The sequence below is a fragment of the Schistocerca nitens genome, chromosome 3 (assembly GCF_023898315.1).
Source record: "Schistocerca nitens isolate TAMUIC-IGC-003100 chromosome 3, iqSchNite1.1, whole genome shotgun sequence".
In the NCBI taxonomy this organism is placed as follows: Eukaryota; Metazoa; Arthropoda; class Insecta; order Orthoptera; family Acrididae; genus Schistocerca; species Schistocerca nitens.
The window spans coordinates 67,351,452-67,373,037 of NC_064616.1; the positions used below are offsets into that span (position 1 = coordinate 67,351,452).

At 40.1% G+C, this 21,586-nt stretch overlaps 1 protein-coding gene across 1 annotated transcript in view; it reads left to right on the plus strand.

Moving 5' to 3' along the window:
- The window catches only part of LOC126248026 (muscle calcium channel subunit alpha-1), a 922,345-nt gene that overhangs the window by 728,156 nt on the left and 172,603 nt on the right, over positions 1–21,586 (plus strand). The window contains exons 24-25 of the mRNA XM_049948623.1: positions 5,434–5,486; positions 5,689–5,835. Of these exons, the coding sequence (XP_049804580.1) occupies positions 5,434–5,486; positions 5,689–5,835 (200 nt within the window). The remainder of the gene's footprint in view (positions 1–5,433; positions 5,487–5,688; positions 5,836–21,586) is intronic.

A 21,586-nucleotide genomic window follows, 5' to 3' on the forward strand; every position in this document is an offset into this window, starting at 1 on the left:
ATGAAAAAAGACTCTCTGTTGTTTGATGAGGATTTTCTTGCAATTCATCTGGGAGAAAACAGAATTAAGATAGCTGAAGGTCCTAGAAATATTTGAGGTGAACAACTTAAGTGAGCCTTTCTGTACATTATCTCCTGGGATTAACTACCTCAAATTTGTGTTTACTTACCCTTTTTTTATATTTCTCATCTTGTGTACTGATTGTACCATCCCTGCCAGCAGACACTGTGACAGAGGCAGATAAACTGGCAGGAGTATTGCAGCCAGATAATTTCAACTACCTGCCACAATATTTCAGTTGACAACCATTTAGCCATCTTCAGGTGAGTGTTTTTCAATGGAGATCGCTAGTTCATGTCACTACCTTTATACAAAAAGTTGGTGCAAAGACGCAAGCCCAAAGGCAGTCGCTAAATGAGTGACCTTTGTAAACTTACACACTGTCTTCAGATACTGATCCATCTATGACATCCAGGTGCATACATAATGTTATATTACATGAGCACTCTCTGTCTGAATGTGCATTCACTGAGTTAAAATTCAGATGTTAAAATTAATGAAATTAAATGTCGCTAGGTGTGTCATTGGTTATAAAGTGTTCTCTTTTTGAAGAAATTAAAGAAATCACTGGGTCCCACACATTATCCAGTTGAAAACCACCATCAAAAGTAATAAGACCTTGTGCTAAATGCATTTCTACTGATTCATTAATAACTGAATCCAAGAAGAATCTTGTTGAGGTGAAGATTTCTGTGGCAGGGTAATCCATGGAATGTCCTGGGGAGATAGATGCTCCACTATAGCTGACTTACTGGAATGTGAAAGGTGCTTGTGGTAATCATGTTCAATGCATCTTTCTCACGCTGTGTTGTCTGACCAATGTTGTCTTTGCCACACTGACAAGGTATTCTGTAGATTCCAGCATTCCACAATCCAAGATTGTTTTGCTGATCCGAGATGAGCAAAAATCTTTGTAAGTTGGTGAAAGATTACTTTGACATGATGTTTCCTTAAGATTCTGCCTAATTTTGATGAAATATTGCACATTTTTGGGAGGAACAACCTGGATTTAAATTGCACCTTCTCCTGTTGCTCTTGTGGTTGTTCATGTTTCTTATTCCTTAAAGCTGTGCTGATCTGATGTGGAGAATGTCAGTTATCTTTGAACATTGATTGTAGGTGTTCCAGCTCCTTTGCAAGGCTGTCTCCATCAGACACAACATGTGCCAAGTGCGCCAGTGTTCGAAGTTTGTGATGGGCGGTGGCAGCTAGATGCCTGGAAATACTGTTTTTGTGTGTGTGTGTGTGTGTGTGTGTGTGTGTGTGTGTGAGAGAGAGAGAGAGAGAGAGAGAGAGAGAGAGAGAGAGAGAGAGAGAGCAAGCTCATGGTAAACAGAATGCCTCAATGGTCCATCCACTTCCATCTGACCCAAATGTCCAGAAATAGCAGACAACTGCCCTTCTCCACTTCCATTGATCTTATAATTCGTGATGGCTGTTTTCAACTCGATAAGGCATGGGACCCAGTGATTTATTTAATGCTTTCAAAAAGAAAACATTTTATGATCAATGACACATCTTATGACATTTAATTTTTACATCTGAATTTTAATTCAGTGAGCACGAATTCTGACAGAGCACACTCACGTAGTATCACATTACGCATGTGCCTACATGTGGAGTAGTATTCAAAGAGAGATCGTAGCTCGACAGAGGCTGCTCGTGTAGCAGCTGCCTTTGCACAGGCGTCTTCATACCTATTTTTGGTATTAAGGTAGTGACATGAAGTAGCTACCTCCAGTGAAAATCACTCACCTGAAGATGACTGAATGGTTGTCATCTGAAATATTGTGAGAGGAAGTCAACACTATCCGCTTTGAATTCCAAAGCTTCATGGAATACTCTTTACACTGGGAAAATTTTAAGAATCACAGCAGTGGAGTGGTGGAAATGTGTCACAGAGGGCACATGCATCTTGTAGTATGGGCAGACATACTGATGAAAGTGTTTATTTGCGGGCAGCAGTAATGGGAGCAGGCAGTGCTCACACTGGCTCAGCCACCACAGACCTCATGCTGAGTATTGCTGTCTTGTTCTTAATTGTTAGATGACTGTGTCATCCGCATGCCAAGTTTATTGCCTTGCACTTCACTGCGTGGGTTCAGATGGGCTGCTTCCCGTAGATTGACTCACACGGTGAGTTCATTTCTGCTGCCTGGTTTGTTATTGAGCCACTGTCAGCCTGTGAAACACTCTTGCTGACAATGTAAAGAGGCACCATTGTCACACCTGTGCAGATACTAAACTCATCTTCTGAGATAATGAAGTGTAGTATGTTGTTAGGTGACTGTTTCTCAGTTTTGTTATGTATCTACACAAAATTATTTCCAGAGTTATAAATTGGGGGAGAATGTTTCTTGGATTTTACAAAATGTCTCTTACTGTTAGTAAAGCACTTACACAGTATAATGCACAGCTTCATTGGTTGTAGCAGTTATTGACTGTCTTGTTCTACAGTGCTATGATTAGCATGAATGCATACTAATGTACCTTTGGTGTATACTATAATGCTTAATCCAGTTTTCCTTAGTAGTGTTTCTCAAACAATTAATAAGAATTATAGGCTATAAACCTCAACGAAAATCCAGTAATAAATTAGCAGCAGGGTGAACAGGCTAGTAAACACATATGAAAACACTGATTGTTGGATTAATCCAATTTTTTTCAGAAAGTCTGTGAGTGTATGTCAGAAATTCTGTTTCTGCTCTTCCATCACAATGGAAGGAAAGTTGTGATGTACGTTTTTATGTAATACCTTGGAGTGGGAAATGTGAGGTCGAAAACGTGCAGTATCAGGTTCTATGGCATGTAAGAGTTCAGGCATTAATTGAGAAGGTGTTATATGAAAAATATTGAAATGCATTGAAAAGTTTAAATGAAGCAGCTCTTCTACTCCACCCAGTAGAAAAGGGAAAACGGTGTACCATTAGGAGGAGGAAAAAAGAAAGGAAAGATATGTCAAACAGTACAGAAGCAAAGGAGTCCTCTGAAAGTATACAGCAAATATGTGAACTTTTTTGGGGAGGGGGGTTAAGAAAAGTGTTTTTTATATATACTGATATGACAGGTCCTGTGAATGGTGCTACATTTGACATTTGATGGTGAATAAGAAGCATGTGTAGTTATAGAGTAAGAAGTTATTGTGGTCAGTGGTATGGGAATGTGTTCCTTGTGTTGATGATTTTTATCCCTACTGGAGAACATATGCTGTGGGTGAACCTCCTGTGATTTGTGGTTAGATATGTCCTATGCATCCACTCCATTAGAGAGAGTGAATATGATTTCAGGTAAGTGGTTTGATAGCAGTTGCTAAAGCAAAATAAAGAGAAAGTGAAAATAAATACCGATTGCGTAAATCAATTTTTAAAGTGATCCAGTGTGTAGATATTGCAGTTTCACTATATTTGTAATGCAATATGATTTTATGACAGTGGAGAGAAAGAAAGTCACTCTTTACAGAATCCTTAAATTATTAGTATATGTTGCTATCATACAGATACCTCTGTGTGACAAGATCTACTCTTTAAAAAGGTTTGACATATTAGGTGAAAATATAGTCAGTAATAAGGAAGTAGGTAGTCTCTTCAGAGAGACTGAGAAATGAAGTGAATGAGGGTCAGCTACAGCAAAACCATGAACAGGGAAATCGTTATATAAAAGGGCATAATGTGAATTGTCACAGACCAAGTGCCATGTGGTGGTGATAGATTGCTGAGATGGTCAACTAAATGGATAATGGTGAATAAGATGATATTTAAGGACAGTTTTTGTTTTGCATTATAACTAGAATATTGTGATTCTCCAGGAAGGGAGCAATTTCTGTGGGGACACTGTAGTTGGTGGCAGTTGTATATTCAGAGACTCTGGGTTTCTGAATTTTAACTTTAGTTAGATAGTAGGGGTACTGGTAGTGAACAAGAGCTAATAACCTCTATAAAAAGAACAAATATCCACATTGAATCAGGGATTGTGTGAATGTGTGGGAAGTCCTTTTGTACGTTCAGAACTGGTTTGCTTCACAACTAGAAACATCTTGTTTGTACTCCTATCCAAATTCCTACTTTCCCCTTCCTTGAGTTAACCTCTATTTACATTTCATACTGTACACTTTCACTTTGCAGTTTGTATTCTCCCACATCTTTATACCAGTATGTTCCAGTATTCTTTCATGTAACACTGGCTGCATCCCTCATAACCACCCCCCACCCCCTTTTTCCTATACCTTCATATAAGAGTTTCTTGCAATTCTTCCACAGTTATTTCACTCGAGTCATTTTAAACTTCCTCTTTCATTTTTCCCAGTCTTTCTAATTCAGTTTTCCTACACCTGGAATTTCCTCATCCCCCTCATTCAGTCTACATATCATGCGTCACAAAAAATCAGTTATTTTGGACCTGAAAACACTCTATTACTGTTTTTAAAGAACAAAAATAAACATGTAAAAACTAAATTAACTGAGTTATATTAATCATCTGCAACTTCAAGTGTAGGGTAAATAGCAGGTGTTGCGCCTTTTCTTGAATACTTATTACTCTGGATTTTTGAAAGTTCTTATTACTTCATGCAAATTACTAATCATGCACTGATAATATGTTATCGTGATAAGTGGATTATTTTTCTGTTAAAAGAGTCAAAATTTACATTTTCTTTTTCCTTTTTATTAAATATGGCATTTCATCCATTCTTATGATATATAATGAATGATCATTGTGTACTTAGAAAATTGGCATTGTTGCCACAGCAACCATAATCACCACCACTGCTAGCACAACAGATTACTCTTATTGTAATAACAGGCAAAGATGTATGCAAAAGACAACCACAAAGGATAAAGACTTAAATCTTAGTGCTATGGTACTGATTCTTTTAATGTGGTGGAAGGTGTCATTTGTTAACTGCCCACTTCTGTTCTGCTCTAGTGTTTTAACATGATCCCCAATTATGCACATGCAAAATATTATCTGACCTTATTCACTGGTTTGGTAGAGTTTACATCCCTCGCTGACACCATCTTACTGCAATGTGAACAAGTTAGCAAATAGAATTCAGGGAACATATTTTTTTTTAAAAAGTGCACCATTTTCATAATTTTGTGTGTGATGTTTATATGCCCCCTTGTTTTTGTTATCCTTCAAATTATGAAATATTTGTAAGTTCAAAGCCAGTTCCAATGACAGAAATAACAAAAGTACTATAGTTTCATTTTTTTTATGCATAATTTTAAATAGGTGTAGTCTCTAAAAGTTTGTTACACATTTTAACTTCATGAATTACCTTTCTTTTTACAATATCTGAAAAAGAAATGTATCATACATGCATCACATAATTACTGTCAATAAGTAACCTGACATCATACTGATTCTGAATTCCAGGGTAAATTCTTTTCATGCACAGATGGCTCAAAGATGACCAAGGATGAATGTCAGTGAGTATTTTCACCACAGAATACATTACAGATCATCATAAATGTGGCATTATATTCTGATTTTAAATGTATTTAAGGTGTTAATTGGTTTAGTTCTTTCATTTTGTTTGTAAATATGGCAATTAAATTTTATATTTCTTCTGTTTTTTTTTCCTTGTGACTTTTTTTCATGTGACTCTTTATTTTTCTTTTCTGCATACAGAGGCACATTCTTAGTTTTTGAAGATGGTGACATTAATCAACCAAAAGTGGAAACCAGAGTGTGGGAAAGAAATCGGTTTCATTTTGATGATGTTGCTAAAGCCATGCTCACACTTTTTACTGTATCTACATTTGAAGGTTGGCCTGGGTAAGTACTGAAATAATTTGTTAATCTAGAAATTAGTTTATTTGTCCTGATGTTGGAAAATAATAGGACCAAATGTGTATTTCTATATGTCACCATTTATCGTAACAGTTGATGTTAAATTACCCACTAAGACAATGAACAACCAACACCAGTGAATTTATTCCATCATAAATGTTGATAAAATGTAATTATTATTTTTTATTTATTAATAACAGGAATTATTAATGCCATGTTTTTGTACACTTTTATTTATTCACTGGTGTCAAATTCTCAAACATTTTTTGAAATGTTTGCAGACCATTTGAAGAATTTATGAGAAATGCAGGAGAGTATTTATATTTAGTTGCTATGTTTAGGACTAGAAACATGGCAGAATTCAACAGGGATACTTACAGAATTTCAGACTATTTCTAGCATTTTATCTGTTTGTAGTATAGACCACATTTTCCATGAACTTATAGTGTAAGTATGTTGTTCAGATGCTGAATGAGTCAATACAGCATTCAAAAGAACACAGTAATAATCACAACATTAAATAAAAAAAACAACACTTCATGTTTTGTATTAATGCAATAACAGCTAAAAATACAATATACATGGTTTATATAAGGGTGCTACAAGTTTATATGCCAACTAGCTTTGCAAATGATGAAAAGATTGAAAAAATGTATGATGCGACAAAAGAAACCATTCAGATAGTTAAGGGAGACAAAAATGTAATTGTGCTAGGTGACTAGAATCTGGTAGTAGTAGGATGAGGAAAAATAGTAGGAGAATATGCACTGGGGGAAAGGAATGAAAGAGGAAGGCCTATAAAAGCAGGTATAACAAGGGGGAAGACAGATACTGCCTATAGGAAAATTAGAGTCCTTTGGAGAAAAGAGAAGCAGCTGTATTAGCATCAAGAGCTCAGATGGGAAACCAGTACTAAGTAAAGAAGGGAAAACTGAAAGGTGAAAGTAATATATGGAGGGGCTATACAAGGAAAATGAACTTAAAGGCAGTATTATAGAAAGAGAAAAGGAGATTGATTAAGATATGATACTGCAAGAATAATTTTACATGGCCCTGGAAGATGTAAGCTCAAAGGCCCCTAGAGTAGATGACATTCTCTCAAAAATTCTGAAATCCTTGAGAGTGTCAGCCATGACAGGGCTATTCCACCTGGTGTGCAAGATATATGAGAATGTAAGAATTCCAATTCCAAAGAATGCAGGTTCTGACATATGTGAATATTACCAACCTATCAGTTTACTAAGTCATCATTGCAAAATGCTGACATGAATTATTTCCAGAAGAATGGAAAAATTGGTAGAAGCTGACCTTGAGGAAGATCAGTTTCGGTTCTGGGGAAATGTTGGAACATGCGAGGCAGTACTGACTCTATGATGTAGCTTAAAAGGATAGGTTAAAGAAAGGCAAAAATACATTTATAGTTTTGTAGACATAGATAAACATTTGACAATTTTGAATGGTATGTACTCTTTGAAATTCTGAAGATAGCAGCAGTAAAATATAGGGAGTGAAAGGTCATATACAACTTGTGCAGAAACCAGACAGTAGTTATAAAAGTTGAAGGTCATGAAAGGAAAACAATGGTTGAGAAGGGAGTGAGACAGGACAATAGACTATCCCTGTTGTTATTCAATTTGTACATTCAGCAAGTAGTGAAGAAAGCAAAAGAAAAATTTGGTGAAATAGTTAAACTCCAGGGAAAGAAATAAAAACTTGGGGGTTTGCTGATGACATAATTCTGTAAGAGACAGCAACGTACTTTGAAGTGCAGTTGAATGAAGTGGACAGTGGCCTCAAAGGAGGATATAAGATGAACATTAATAAAATCAAAGCAATGGTAATGGAATGTAGTTAAATTCAAGCAGGTAAAGTTGCTGCAGATATGAAGCTGACCATTTGGTTTTTTAACAATCAGAAATGGCATAGACAGCTTACTGGACATAATAGGTTATATGACCCCCTATGACATCAGTCTGTCCAATTCTGATTTCACTTGATTGTGCAAAGCCACTGGAATGTGGTAAGCCCAGAAAAAGTGCAGCTAGACCATAAGTTCCAAGGTAATGTGGACTGTAAAATTAGTGGCACAACGAAACCCATCTAAAAAAAAGAGAAGTACTCAAAACACAGAGAATCTACTGGTGGTAAGGTATCTGGTCAGAAATGAGGTGCACCACATCTGAAATGGAAAAACCATTGAAAGCATCCAGATCAAACAAATTGTTAGCACCAGCTTCATCCACTACCAGAAAATTCAAGGGATGAACCACAGATTTATACACAGTGGGGCCATAAATTGCCCCAAAAATGGGATGTGCTGCTTGTTTTAACTCGCCAAACATTGAGTAACCAGAGACACTGCTGAAGCTCTCCAGTCCACATAAGCATCTCAGTTCAGCAATGTCACAGCTGCAACCATGTCCACTTCTAGTTGGAGGACTTTGTCCATCACTCAAACTTCAATAAACAGTTTGTTATTATTCATAAGTGCTGGAGACACATAATTAACATCCATGTCCATATCTGCAGGAGAGGGCTGGGAATGACACACAGATTCTATATGTCCTTTTTTCCTACAGTCATCGCAAGTCACCCAGCACTTACATCAAATGGCCCCGTCATGTTGCACAAAACAGTATGAGCAAGATGGATCCACTGAATCCTGCCACTGCTGTGGTCGTTGTTGTTGACTGGCATGTCAATGTCAAGTGAGGTGCTGAGGCCACATTTGTATGGCTGCCATATTGTCCTTCCCTGAGAACTGACCAATGCCCGATGGCCAGGAACAGTAGCCATCACAGTGATGTCACACCAAGCCCCAATCTGATTACCAGCAGGATGAGGTACCTTGAAAGACTGAGCAGTATTCAGTGCTTCATCCAAAGATGGTTCCTCACACTGTAGTCCATATTGTCACACCTCCTTGTCAGGAGCCAACCAAATGATGGCATTGTGGACCACAGAATCAGCGTAGGAATCATGATGAACATTGGTAACAAACTGACATTTGTGACTGAAGTTGTGGTGTTCATCCACCCGAGCCCAGTAAGACTGGTGGGGCAGTTTATGACAATGATAGGACTTGAGATGTGCAATGACTTGTGTGCTTACAGTAATAATTGGACAACAATTTACACATTACAATGAACAAAAGTGGTACATGTTTCTGGAGCAGGGCTAACTGGCTCAACAACTGATATCTGTGGGACGGGGGAATCCAAGAAGGAACAAAGCCCTACACATGTTAGTATCATTGACACCAGAAGTGAGAAAGTGTTGCTGAAGCTGCTTCTCGTAAGCTTCCCCATTCTTTGACTGCATCATCGTAATGCAGAAAAGATGGCAAGTACACCAGCAGCTGCAAGAGCATGTTGCTGCATGAGGAGAGATGTGAGCACTACCTCCATGGACAAGAGAACTGGTAGAACAAACAAACAGACTGAGCACACAGAAGTGATCGCCACTCTCACTGCAAAATGTGTCATGATGTTAGACACAACCGATAGTGTGGCCACTAAGAACAAAAGTTTATTTATCCATATTGAAGTAAACAACAAACATAGAAACAGTACAATTTGCAGTAGAAAACAGAGTGAGGGGGAGCACTGGGTGTGCCCTCTTCATATAGATGAGGACTCCAGCAGGCAGCATGACAGATGTCATTCCATACACACCAGTCTTGTGACCCACTACAGGTGGCCTCTGGTGGCCAGCAAGTGCAGCTGCCATTGGCGGACTATTTGAAGCGTAGTGCACCAGTGGCCTGGTGCTGTTGCAAGTATCCAGGTGTTGCATACAGTGCTACAGTAGAATGGACAACATTTCTTGAATTTTGAGGAAATGAAAGAAAACGCAATGCACATCTGAAAAGATTGATTTACTTAAATCATTCCAGGCAAATTCTGGGATGGTTCCTGTCCTCAAAAAATCTAAGCTTGTCCTCCATCTATAATTAATGTCAATGGGTCATTAAAACTAACCTTCCTTTGTTCCTTTTGAAGAGATTGACTGATAAAGGATTTTGAGACTATGCAATCTGAGGCTTTCCCAGCATATATGATGCTTCCAAAGTTTTGGGGTGTACCACCAGATGCAATCATAGAAGGTCCACCATATTTCCGTGAACAACTGTTCCGCCATCATCAGGTCTTACTGATGGGATGAAGGGTCTGTGGTGACTCCCGGTATATATACCTGCAGGCCAGAGTTCTGGACTTGAAGGCTTCATGCTGTGCTTTGTGGTGGTGGTGGGGGAGTGGGGGGGGGGGGGGGGGCGGCACGCGGCTGTTGTCAGTTGTGTGCCGGCCTCTCCATCCCCATTGTATCTTGCATGTAGATGTTATGGTTTCCTTTGATTGAGCTAAGTACTGGCTCTCATGCCTTACTTAATTGCGAAACCTGTGTTCATGTTTATTAAGTTATGTGTCTCATGTATTTCAATAGCTTCTTGAAAAATAGAGTCCCAAAAGTTGTTTGTGTTGGCCAAGATTTTTGTCTGCTGATAATTCAGTTAATGTCTGTTCTCAATGTAGTATTCTGCTATTGCCGACCTGACAGGCTGCAGTAAGTGGGTGTGGTGCTCATGTTCTTTGCAGTGATCTTCATACTGCAGATTGTTTGAGAAATATAGGTTTTCCCACATTCACATGTGGCTTGCTACATCCCAGTTTTTTTTGAGAGCAGTCTCATGCTGTTTGCTGGCAGTGTATCCCCCAAAATTGGCAGACTACTGTTTAAACACAAAATAGCGCCAGTGTTATGCTCTACAGCCAAAATATGAGGCCTATTACGGTCAGTCAAAAAATGACATGCATCTCTAAAATGCAGGGATATACCACATCCCATGTGAATATGGGAAAACCTATATTGGTCAAACAACCCACACAATTGAAGACTGGTGCAAAGAACACGAGCACCACATCTTCTTACTGCAGCCCAGCAAGTCCGCAATAGCAGAACACTACATTGAGAATGGACATTCAATGAATTATCAGCAAACAAAAGTCTTGGCCAACACAAACAAATTTTGAGATTCAGTTTTTAAAGAAGGTATTGAAATGCATGTGAAAGATAAGTTAATAAACAGGGACACATGTTTCCAACTAAGAAAGGCATGAGAGTCAGTACTTATCTCAATCAAAGAATATCTTAACATCGGCATGTGAGATGTGACATGGCTGGCAGCTGGCAGACAACTGAAGCTCTGCCTCCCACCACTGCAGCCACACGTCCCTCAAACACTGAGCAAGGTGCGGAATCTGTGAGGGCGGAACTCTGGACCTGCAGATATACAGGGTGTTACAAAAAGGTACGGCCAAACTTACAGGAAACATTCCTCACACACAAAGAAAGAAAATGTGTTATGTGGACATGTGTCCGGAAACACTTACTTTCCATGTTAGAGCTCATTTCATTACTTCTCTTCAAATCACATTTATCATGGAATGGAAACACACAGCAACAGAATGTACCAGCGTGACTTCAAACACTTTGTTACAGGAAATGTTCAAAATGTCCTCCGTTAGCATAGGTGGAAGAACATGGGGCCCAATCAAGACATCACCAACAATGTCTGCCCAAACATTCACAGAAAATCTGTGTTGATGACATGATAGCACAATTGCGTGCGGATTCTCGTCAGCCCATAAATGTTGATTGTGAAAATTTACAATTTGATCACGTTGGAATGAAGCCTCATCCGCAAAGAGAACATTTGCACTGAAATGAGGATTTACACATTGTTGGATGAACCATTCGCAGAAGTGTACCCGTGGAGGCCAGTCAGCTGCTGATAGTGCCTTCACACGCTGTACATGGTACGGAAACAACTGGTTATCCCGTAGCACTCTCCATACAGTGACGTGGTCAACGTTACCTTGTACAGCAGCAACTTCTCTGACGCTGACATTAGGGTTATCGTCAACTGCACGAAGAATTGCCTCGTCCATTGCACGTGTCCTCATCATCCTAGGTCTTCCCCAGTCGCGAGTCGTGGGCTGGAATGTTCCGTGCTCCCTAAGACGCCGATCAATTGCTTTGAATGTCTTCCTGTCGGGACACCTTCATTCTGGAAATCTGTCTCGATACAAATGTACCGCGCCACGGCTATTGCCCCGTGCTAATCCATACATCAAATGGACATCTGTCAACTCCGCATTTGTAAACATTGCACTGACTGCAAAACCACGTTCGTGATGAACACTAACCTGTTGATGCTATGTACTGATGTGCTTGATGCTAGTACTGTAGAGCAATGAGGCACGTGTCAACACAAGCACCGAAGTCAACATTACCTCCCTTCAATTGGGCCAACTGGCGGTGAATCGAGGAAGTACAGTACATACTGACGAAACTAAAATGAGCTCTAACATGGAAATTAAGCATTTCCGGACACATGTCCACTTACCATCTTTTCTTTATTTGTGTGTGAGGAATGTTTCCTGAAAGTTTGGCCGTACCTTTTTGTAACACCCTGTATATACCAGGAGCACACTGCAGACCCATCATTCCACCAGTACCACCTGATAATGGCTGCACAGTTGTACACTGAAATATCATGGACCTGTGATGATTGCATCTGGCAGAACAGCCAAGAACCTTGGTAGTGATTTTGAGACTGTTTTAAGCAGTTTTATTCATGTTGGGTAAATGTCTGATTGCAGGAGTGAAGTACTGTACTTCAATAAACTGTAACATATAAGGTTTTGGGGTCAGAACAACAGCTGTGTAAGCTGTAAATATTTTTGGCTTAATGTTGCAATATTATCACAGAAATACATGCATTTACACAGTTTGCAATGTGACAATGTTATGACAGTTGTCAAACGAATGCATCTCATCCTCAGAAAGTGAAATAATCCTAAACACAACAATAGTAAGTTTTAACTAGAAGTTTGTTTACAAAATTATTCTTACAACTATGTCACAATGTTGGCCAGTGCTACAATAAATCTTCTGATTCCAGGTCAAAGTTTGGTACTATTTAGGATGACAGTCAAGTCTGCAGAGGATGGTTAGTTTTGTGACAAGTTGAGCAAACGTTTACCCAAGGTTGCTCGAGATTACAGTGGACACAAGCTGGTGAACCAACAAGTTTCTGCCTCTGCTTGTGGTATTTACCTTAGCTGTGGTGAGCTGTCATCTGCATGGCTGCTCTCATCCTCTGAAATTCTTATAAAAACTAATTAAGCCTTTGCTGATTTTTCCAGCAGAAACTCTCCCTATGTTTCTCGTTATGTGAGAAAACATGTGATCATCCCTAGTCTTGGAATATGGCGATACGCACGTACACGGCTGGAGCAGTGTTCATATTAAAATGCCCTCTCAGTCCTCGCAAGGACAATTAACTAACTGGGCGGTTCGTTTCCCCACAGTTGGAGCTGATTGATGCTGCAGCTAATATCTAGCTGAATGTCAGCCACAGTGAATGCATTGTTCACTCAAATTTCTTCTCCGCATCATACAGAGCATTATGCACCCCATTCTGTGCTTGACACCAGTTCAGAGAAGAGTCCCTGAAAATTTTGCTCATCTTTCTCGTAGCCGAACTGTCTCTCCACCTGGATTCTTTCATTCTCCAGGTCACAGCTTTTTTCGACCAATGGGAGTATTCTTCTTATTTTGTGGAAACCCTCTCTGCCAATCACAAGAGCCCTACCATTGAACTGCATCAAAATCTTGGCACTTTACTCCTTCCTAGTTTGTTTCCACCAACCGGATGTTTTGTGCCCGCTCCAGATGTCTAAAAGTTATGGTAATGTGTCAAGTTTGGCGACGAAGGGAAAGCAGTAGGGACCCATTGAGGTGAAGGAGTTACTCATTTTTATAAGAGCATTGTTGTTTAATGTAGTAAAGAAAGGCAGGCCAAAACTAAATGGGTTGCCACCCAAGAGAGCAGGAGAGGAGAGTGTCTGTTCAGATCAGAAGCTGCCAGCAGAAGAGAGCAGACGGCGTGTCCGCTTCCAGCAGCTGGCTACAATTCAACCCACATGTGACAGCCTCCTACCCTCCCTATTGGACAGCCAAGGTGTAGACTCGCAGTTTGGTAGCATTACCTCATCAGCAACATGTGAGTTTAGCTGCTGATGGTTCAACACGTGAGTTTCAAAGCGCTTCTGTCCGGTTTTTTGCAACGTGACTGATACGCTGCAACTAGCCGCCAGGCAGAAGGCACTGACAAACATCGAGCAAAAAATAAAAATCAAATTTTTATTCTATCAAATCCATTCAGTAATGGCCCACACTGTACACCCTTCCACCCTTCTCCCTTCCACAGGAGCGAAGCATTGGGTGGGGGGGGGGGGGGTGAAGGGGGGACAAATTGACAGTTACTATGGGGTTCCTGCAAAGGACAGTGTTACATAAATTTAACAATACATTTTGATTTTTTTATTTGTGTTGAAAAAATGACAATAATATGGTAATGAAATCTTGCATGACAAAATTTGGACAATGACAGATGGTGCGGCGGTGGTGTGTGGCACTGCAAGTGGCAGCGCGAGGTGCGGCGATCAGCTGTTGGCACTGGCAGCGGCGAAGGTTGCTGACTGCAGTGGTCAGTGGGGAAGGGGTTAATACTTTTGAATCACTTCACACGCATATTTTGTTGCTTACATCTAAAGGAGGGCCATGTCTTTCCTTTTGGGGGTATTTTACTTATTTACTATTCCTTTCTACTCACTACTATTTTCTACTGGACTACTACAGCATGGGGCAACAAGGAACATTCTTGCCCCCATTTCAAAACTTAAGCATGATATTCCCCAGGGGGTTGCTGTTCAGGGACAGCAGGAGGGGGGAATGAAGTCGTGCAAAAGTCATTTTCTAAAAGCTACCCATAGCGATAAACCAATAAGTATAATTATTAAAGTGGTGCATACAGAACTGGGAATAAGTATATGACTGAGATACTGGTGGTGGTGCCAATCCATGATATGCACAGTGGCACGGTCCAGCGTAATCTGCCCTGACTCTTTGTTCACCAGGTCGGTTAAAGATTGGACCAGCTGTGAATGTGAGTGATTGGGAAGAGATGGCCAATTGTCAGGTAACGGTATTACCATCCGTTGCTCTTCTAAATACCACATGAGAGGAGGGAGTCACACATTTTGGGCATAAGATAAGTGTGCAAACACCTCCTCGGTGGGGAAGCTATTAAATAGTAAACCACTACTGTTGAGTAGCACATGGTAGGTCTCGGTTGCTCGAAAGTATTCGTACATACGACAGTGGCTGTTACTGGATGGGGTAGGGTGTATAAAATATTGTTGCCTATAGCAACGAACTAATCTTGTTAGCTCTAGCTGGTAGATTGTTATGAAAGGGAAGTACTACAGTGGGTGAAAAAGTAGTAATTAATTACCTGAGGTTGTAGTGGTGGGTGAAAAGTTGATGGTTAACAGACTCGTGGGCACTATGCCACTGGGCAATGTAAACTGATGATTCCAGAGAACTGCAGGGGTATGAGTTAGTAGTGACAGGATAGTGAGGGAAGGAGGGGGCTATGGTCGTGCTGAAAAGAGGCTTATTAATCATCCTGATCAGCATGAGTGCAAAAATGTGGGGTAGCATTAATCAATGCCTGCAATTGATGCATAGGTGGAATTTGCATTATATAGTGGTTTCGTAAGTGATTTGCTGAATTGGAAGCTTTAGTAAGGGATGTTGTGGTTTAAGAGGAAAATGGGTTTGACCAATGGGAAAATTATGTTGCAGTTAACACAGCGTTTTTTCTGGGTATATTTTTGGACATCCGTCTGCGGTCACAATGCCAGGATAGCCCAACATATTGGCGATTTATGCTGAGCAGCCCACACGCGGTGAACCGGGAGGGTGCTCACGCTAAAGTATAAGGAATTGAGTATAATTGGGAACAAGTTCAGGTAATGGGTTTCAGAATAAGATTGATTCAGCAGTGACATATCCACTAGTCACAGGGTTTTTTCTTCCCCCTCGATCTGGGGGGAGGCAATATGTCTGAGTAGCATTGGCTACCGACCAGGGTGCAGATGAAGGTGAGCCTTGTCATGATGAGTCAATGGCACATAGATGAAACAGATAGGTAGGTGATCAATTTATGGAAGTGAAAACCGAAAGAATAAACTGATCAGCTGGGCACTCTGCGGGTGCTAACCGCAGCGTGTAAGTTACATGGCCTTGGAGAAGGAAGGTACAAAGTAATGATTGAGGTTGGAATGAATAGAGGAGCAATTCAGAGCAATGGTAATAACCCAGTGCAGTACATGGGTGAGGAAGGCGCTGTGCTCTGTCTCCATAGGGTGATTACATTTCGTGGGGTTAACTACTACAAAATTCCCTAAAATCTCTGAAGTAACAGGGTGAGCTACGAAAAATGGGATGTGAACTACTGCAACATTGTACAATAAAAACTTTCATTCATTTGGGTGGAAGTCTTTTGCTGACTATATTTCCTACAAGCTAACGCATTACTGCACTTGGGTGATGACGTCACATCATGGGTGCTAATCAACAACAACCTAGTGCTTATTTCAGCAGGTGCTCCAATCTTATTACATCATGAGTGTGATTGTTTGAATAAACAACTGGGTGTCTCTCACTTCCTAAACATATGGCAGGGCACTGTACACAAATGGTAGCAGTGCCAATTTCCGTGCTCGCTTGTAATATCTTTACTTCATCAGCAAAGTACTTTGTAAGAAGTAGGGTGAACAAGAACAAAACTTGTGTCTGTCTGCGAGAATTCTTAAATGTGCAAAACACACAGGGGGTGCAAAATACTATTCTTCACTTACTTGGGTGAAACTTTATTACTTTTATCCTATCACAAAATCTATTTCACTTACCACTCTTCAGCGAGAGGGTAGCGCACTTCTTCTCAACTTCAGGGGTGTAGTCAACTCTTCTCTGTTGAGAATCTTAGATAACTCGAGCGCTTCAGTTTCTTCTAAATATACCAGTCCGGCTCTGGGCATGGACATGGCGCATAGTAGGATTCCGGAATCGCTAACTCATAAAGTTGTGCATCACAACTGAAGTGGGATCTTATGTAATGGGAGCGTTGCTGTAGTGCAACATATCTAAAATCTAGGGATGTGGTAGGCCTTTACATACTGTGATCATAAATATAAAATACCAGTGCATATTACACAAAACAAATGGGATAAATTATAAAAATACATGCATGAAATAATGTATAGGGTATGGCAAGGGCTTTGCTGCATAGCAAAATGATTATGAAATGCTTAAACCTAACATAAAACCATAAGGGGAGAAAAAATACAAGTTATGGGGTATAAATCATTAATCAGCTGGCAATTGGCACGCATAGTGGGTCGGACATTGCTCAACACCTCTAATCATACAAAGTGTGCCTAATACTGAGTGTTACAACAATTTATCAAACTCAGTACTTGGTGAAGCAGGTAGCATTATAAAACTAGCGAGAGACACAGGCAGATGTGCTGCAATGGAGGCAGGTTTCAAGTTAACGCTGAGATTGTGGAGCAGCGGCGCGGCGCGGCGCGTGTAGTGCTGATATAGCGGAACAGCTCCAGCATGTTCTGAGTGAACAACTCCTTGGGGCATTTGAATTGCCATTTACAGAATACAGTTAACGTAAATTAGTAATATTAGAATGGATTTAGTGATTGTTGCAAATAGTATTCTAACTCCTTTCTTGAATGAATCTATATATATGGGTTGAATAGGCTGTGATAGGCACATAATGGCGAAGCAATTTACAAATTTTGGAAAAAGAGCAGGTAGTCCATTCTTATGATGCGTCAGACTAGATGGAAGGTGGTAAGATAGTACTATAATTTGGAGGAGCTCGGAAATGCGAAGTGCCACAAAACTAAATGGTGGTGCATGCGAAGACATCCCATAACGGCGCGCTTCGTTTTTGCAATGTTTTTCCGCTTCACATTCCATCAGCTGGAGGTCGCTTGCTTCTAAACTCCCCTCAGAGTTATAGTCTTGTCAGCAGTTATGTTAAGGGCTTTAGGTGTGCAAATAAATTTACGGGTGGGTTTTCAACTGGTTGAAGTTACCCGGGTATTGATGCGGGAGGATGGAAGAAATCACGTTTGAAAGAGGTGTTACATAGAAAGACGGTACCTTTATGTGTCATGTTGCTATTCATTGGTTGATAGTGAAGATAGTACATCCTACTTTGCATAAAGTCCCTTTAAAAGCAGCAGGCAGGCACACAGACGGCGCATGGAGAGAGGGGAAGGGGGGGAAATGGGGTCTCGGGCAGCAACAGCTGGCACGACTTGAGGGATGACGCAGGTTGGAGAGGGAGGGGAGGTAACAGCAGCATCAGGTGATTGAAGTGTCTCCGCCGTGCACATTATGCCCGCTACACGTGCGACTCCTGGTTGACAGGACCACCCGATTCTGACAGGCGGAGCACTTGCGTTTACAACTTCACAGTACCAGTGCTATTTCTGGGGGAAAAAAATCTTTAGATTAAAAAGGTAGAGAAGTAATGCAATCACTTCTTCACACAATATTCTTATTTAGAATTAACTGTATTGGTACTGAAAATAGAGCTGCTGTCTGACCACTAGGTGTGTCATAACACATAAATAACATAATAGAAATAACCTAAATAAAATACTGGTTAAACTAGGGATTAATTAGACTAGGCCAGCATTGATGAACAGGTTGGGCAGGTAAAGCTCCAATAATCTCTTCAGAGAGGGATGCTAGGGCGACATTTTAGTTATCATAGCAAGGGAGCGTAAAATACGTATTGTATGGGTAGGATGTTCATTTGCAAAGGAAAGTAATAACGTGGTTGCTTAAGCCTTGTTACCTTTTCTTTTGGTTGATATGACTGGGAATCTCTTAAGTACGAAGCAGCAACTTAGTGTTTAGTCCCTGGATCTAAGGGCATATGGGTGTTTAGATCCCAGAGCTTATCTAGGGTGAGCTGGGGGTGGTGGGACTTTCCGTTTTCTCTGCTTCACAGGGGGAGCAGAACCTGCTGAAGGTCTGGTGCTTGTCTCAGAAGGTGGTAGAGAGGCATAGTTCCTGAATAGGGTTTTGCCTAACAAAATGGATGATCACTTTGGGGGGGGGGGGGGGGGGCATTTTTATTACTTCTTTCCTTCTGTTTTCTGGTTGCTTTGTGGTTGTTCCCTTGTACCTTCTTCTAAGTGGCCTTAAGGCAGCAGGCTAACCCCTTAACAGCTGTGTGATCAATTCATGGAGGTAATTTATTGAACTCAAAGAGAGATTCTATAGGGTGGCCGAACACTATCTCATAAGGGATATGTTCAGTGGCTTTGTGGAAACAGCTATTGTATGCACTTGCCACATACAGAACGTATCTTTGCCAGTCACTGTGGGCTGAGTTGATGTAATAAGAAATTATTCTTTTCACAGTGCAGTGGGCATGCCTGGGGGTAAAAAGGGGTGGTTCTCCGTTTTTTAATTCTCAGCAATTTGCAAACTTGGAGAAATAAGGCGGACATAAAATTGGTTACTTGATCGGTTATGATGGCTTCAGGGCTTCCAAAAGGAAGGACAAGATGGTCTACAAAAGCTCATGCTACTGTTTCAGCTGACATGTCAGTGATGGGCACCAAAATAAGGTATCGGGAAAAGTGACCAATAATGGATAGAATATATTTACTTCCTTGTGTACTTATGGGAAGTGGCCCAATTACATCCAAAACTACAAACTGAAAGGGTTTTGATGCCTCAGGAAGATATTGTAAGGGAATTTTGATTTGTGGATGTGGTGCTCTTTGGGCACATGGTAGCAATTTTTTATATACTTGGCAACATCTTGCCATCTTTTGTCTCGCCAACACTTCATGGCAATGTGGGCATATGTGGCTCTTCATCCACTATGGCAAGCTTGGATGCTGTTATGGCAGTGGGCAATAATTCTGGATTGTACGTCTTTAGGTATTACTATACATTTACCCATGGGGTTCTTGCGGTATAGAATTCCATCCTCTGTAACAAAATCCGGGTGGGAGCGATACTGGTGACGTTTTGAGTCCTTCTCCTATGAGTCTTTTAATTCGTCAATTAAGACATCGTTGTTTTGAGCTACTCTCACTTTTCTACTAAGGGCGTCAGCATTCTGGTGCAATTTTCCAGATTTGTATTGTACTTGGTAATCATACTCACTCAACTTCAGGGCCCAGTGGGTGAGACAGCTGCTAGGGTCTTTTAAACTTAGTAGCAACTGAAGTGCTGCATGATCTGCTACTATAGTAAACTTTCTCCTGTAAAGATAGCATCAAAAATAGTTGACTCCAAACATTTCTCTATAGTACTGTAATTAATTTCCACTTGGTTCAGCTGACGGGATGCGTGACCAATTGGTCTTTCCTCACCATCAATAATTTGAGTCAGAATAGCCCTTACTGCAAAGTCAGATGCATCACAGGAGAGAATGAATGGTTTTTCAAAATTGGGATGGATCAATAAGGGGGGACTAGTCAAAGCATGTCTGGTATGCTGCACAACAGCTTCACACTCGGGGGGTCTATTGATAGGGTACATCTTTTTTCAGCAGGTGGGTAAGGGGTTTAGTTATTGTGGTGTAGTCCTTTACAAAACGCCTATAATAATTGCTGAGTCCCAGGAAGCTTTGCAATTCCTTTATATTCTTAGGGGAAGGGGATGTTCTAACTGCTTCAATTAGACGGGGGCTTTACTCAATCAGCACTAATAATATGCCCCAGATACTGTACTTGACTCTCAGTAAAGGAACATTTTTCTATTTTCAAATTTAAATTGGCACTTCTTAGTCTAGACAAGACATTTCTTAACCTAGTAACATGCTCATCTATGATTCTGGAAAAGACAATGATATCATCTAGATCAACTAAACACATTGTGGGTTTCAGTCCTCGTAGCAGTAAGTAGGCAAAGCATTGGAAAGTGGCTGACACGTTGTGCAGCATGACATTCTCAGAAATATACATATACCTATTCTCTGTTTCACATGATATCATTATCTATTTTGTTCTAACCCTTACTCCCTTAAATTACACTACAACTTTACAAACATTAAAATTTTCTTACTAAACTGTACACAAGTTATCATTTACTCTATAAAAATGTTTTTCTTATCACTGTCTTTATTTATTTTCTTTCCTCCCCATTCTACTTGATTTTAATAATATATACATCATGGTTTTCTCACCTTCATTATGATGGATAGTAAGAGTGAAATTGATGGTGATGACAGTTAGTAAGTTAATGAATTCCTTCTACCACCTCATTTTATTATTCTGACTACAAGAATTTCATATAATTTTTGAAAACTTTGCACTTGGACTCCAACTCCCACGTCTTTTTCTCTGCAATCTCTTCTTTTTGGCATTAGCTGTAACAGAACTTATAATTATACAATACATCTCTTCTCTACTGTTCTATTGCATTGTATGAAAGCTTAAAAAATTTTTTCTCTGTTGTACTTATCCCTTTCACCTTTTTCTCAATAGTAAACTTTTATGTTCCTTCCTTTCCCCATCATACTCTTCCTTATTGAAATCTTTTCTGGGTTAATCTTACTTCCTACTGTTTACCTCCTTCCACGAAATAACATGTTTCTTGCTTGGCTTAATAATTCAATTCTCTTTCCTCTTATTACCTCCTAACAAATTCTTATATTTATTTCCCTCATATCTTTATTTCAATATCAGTTTGTAGTACCTTCCACAAATCATATATGCTTCACATATTCCCCCAAAATATCTCAATTACTTGTTCACCGTCCTCAATGGAA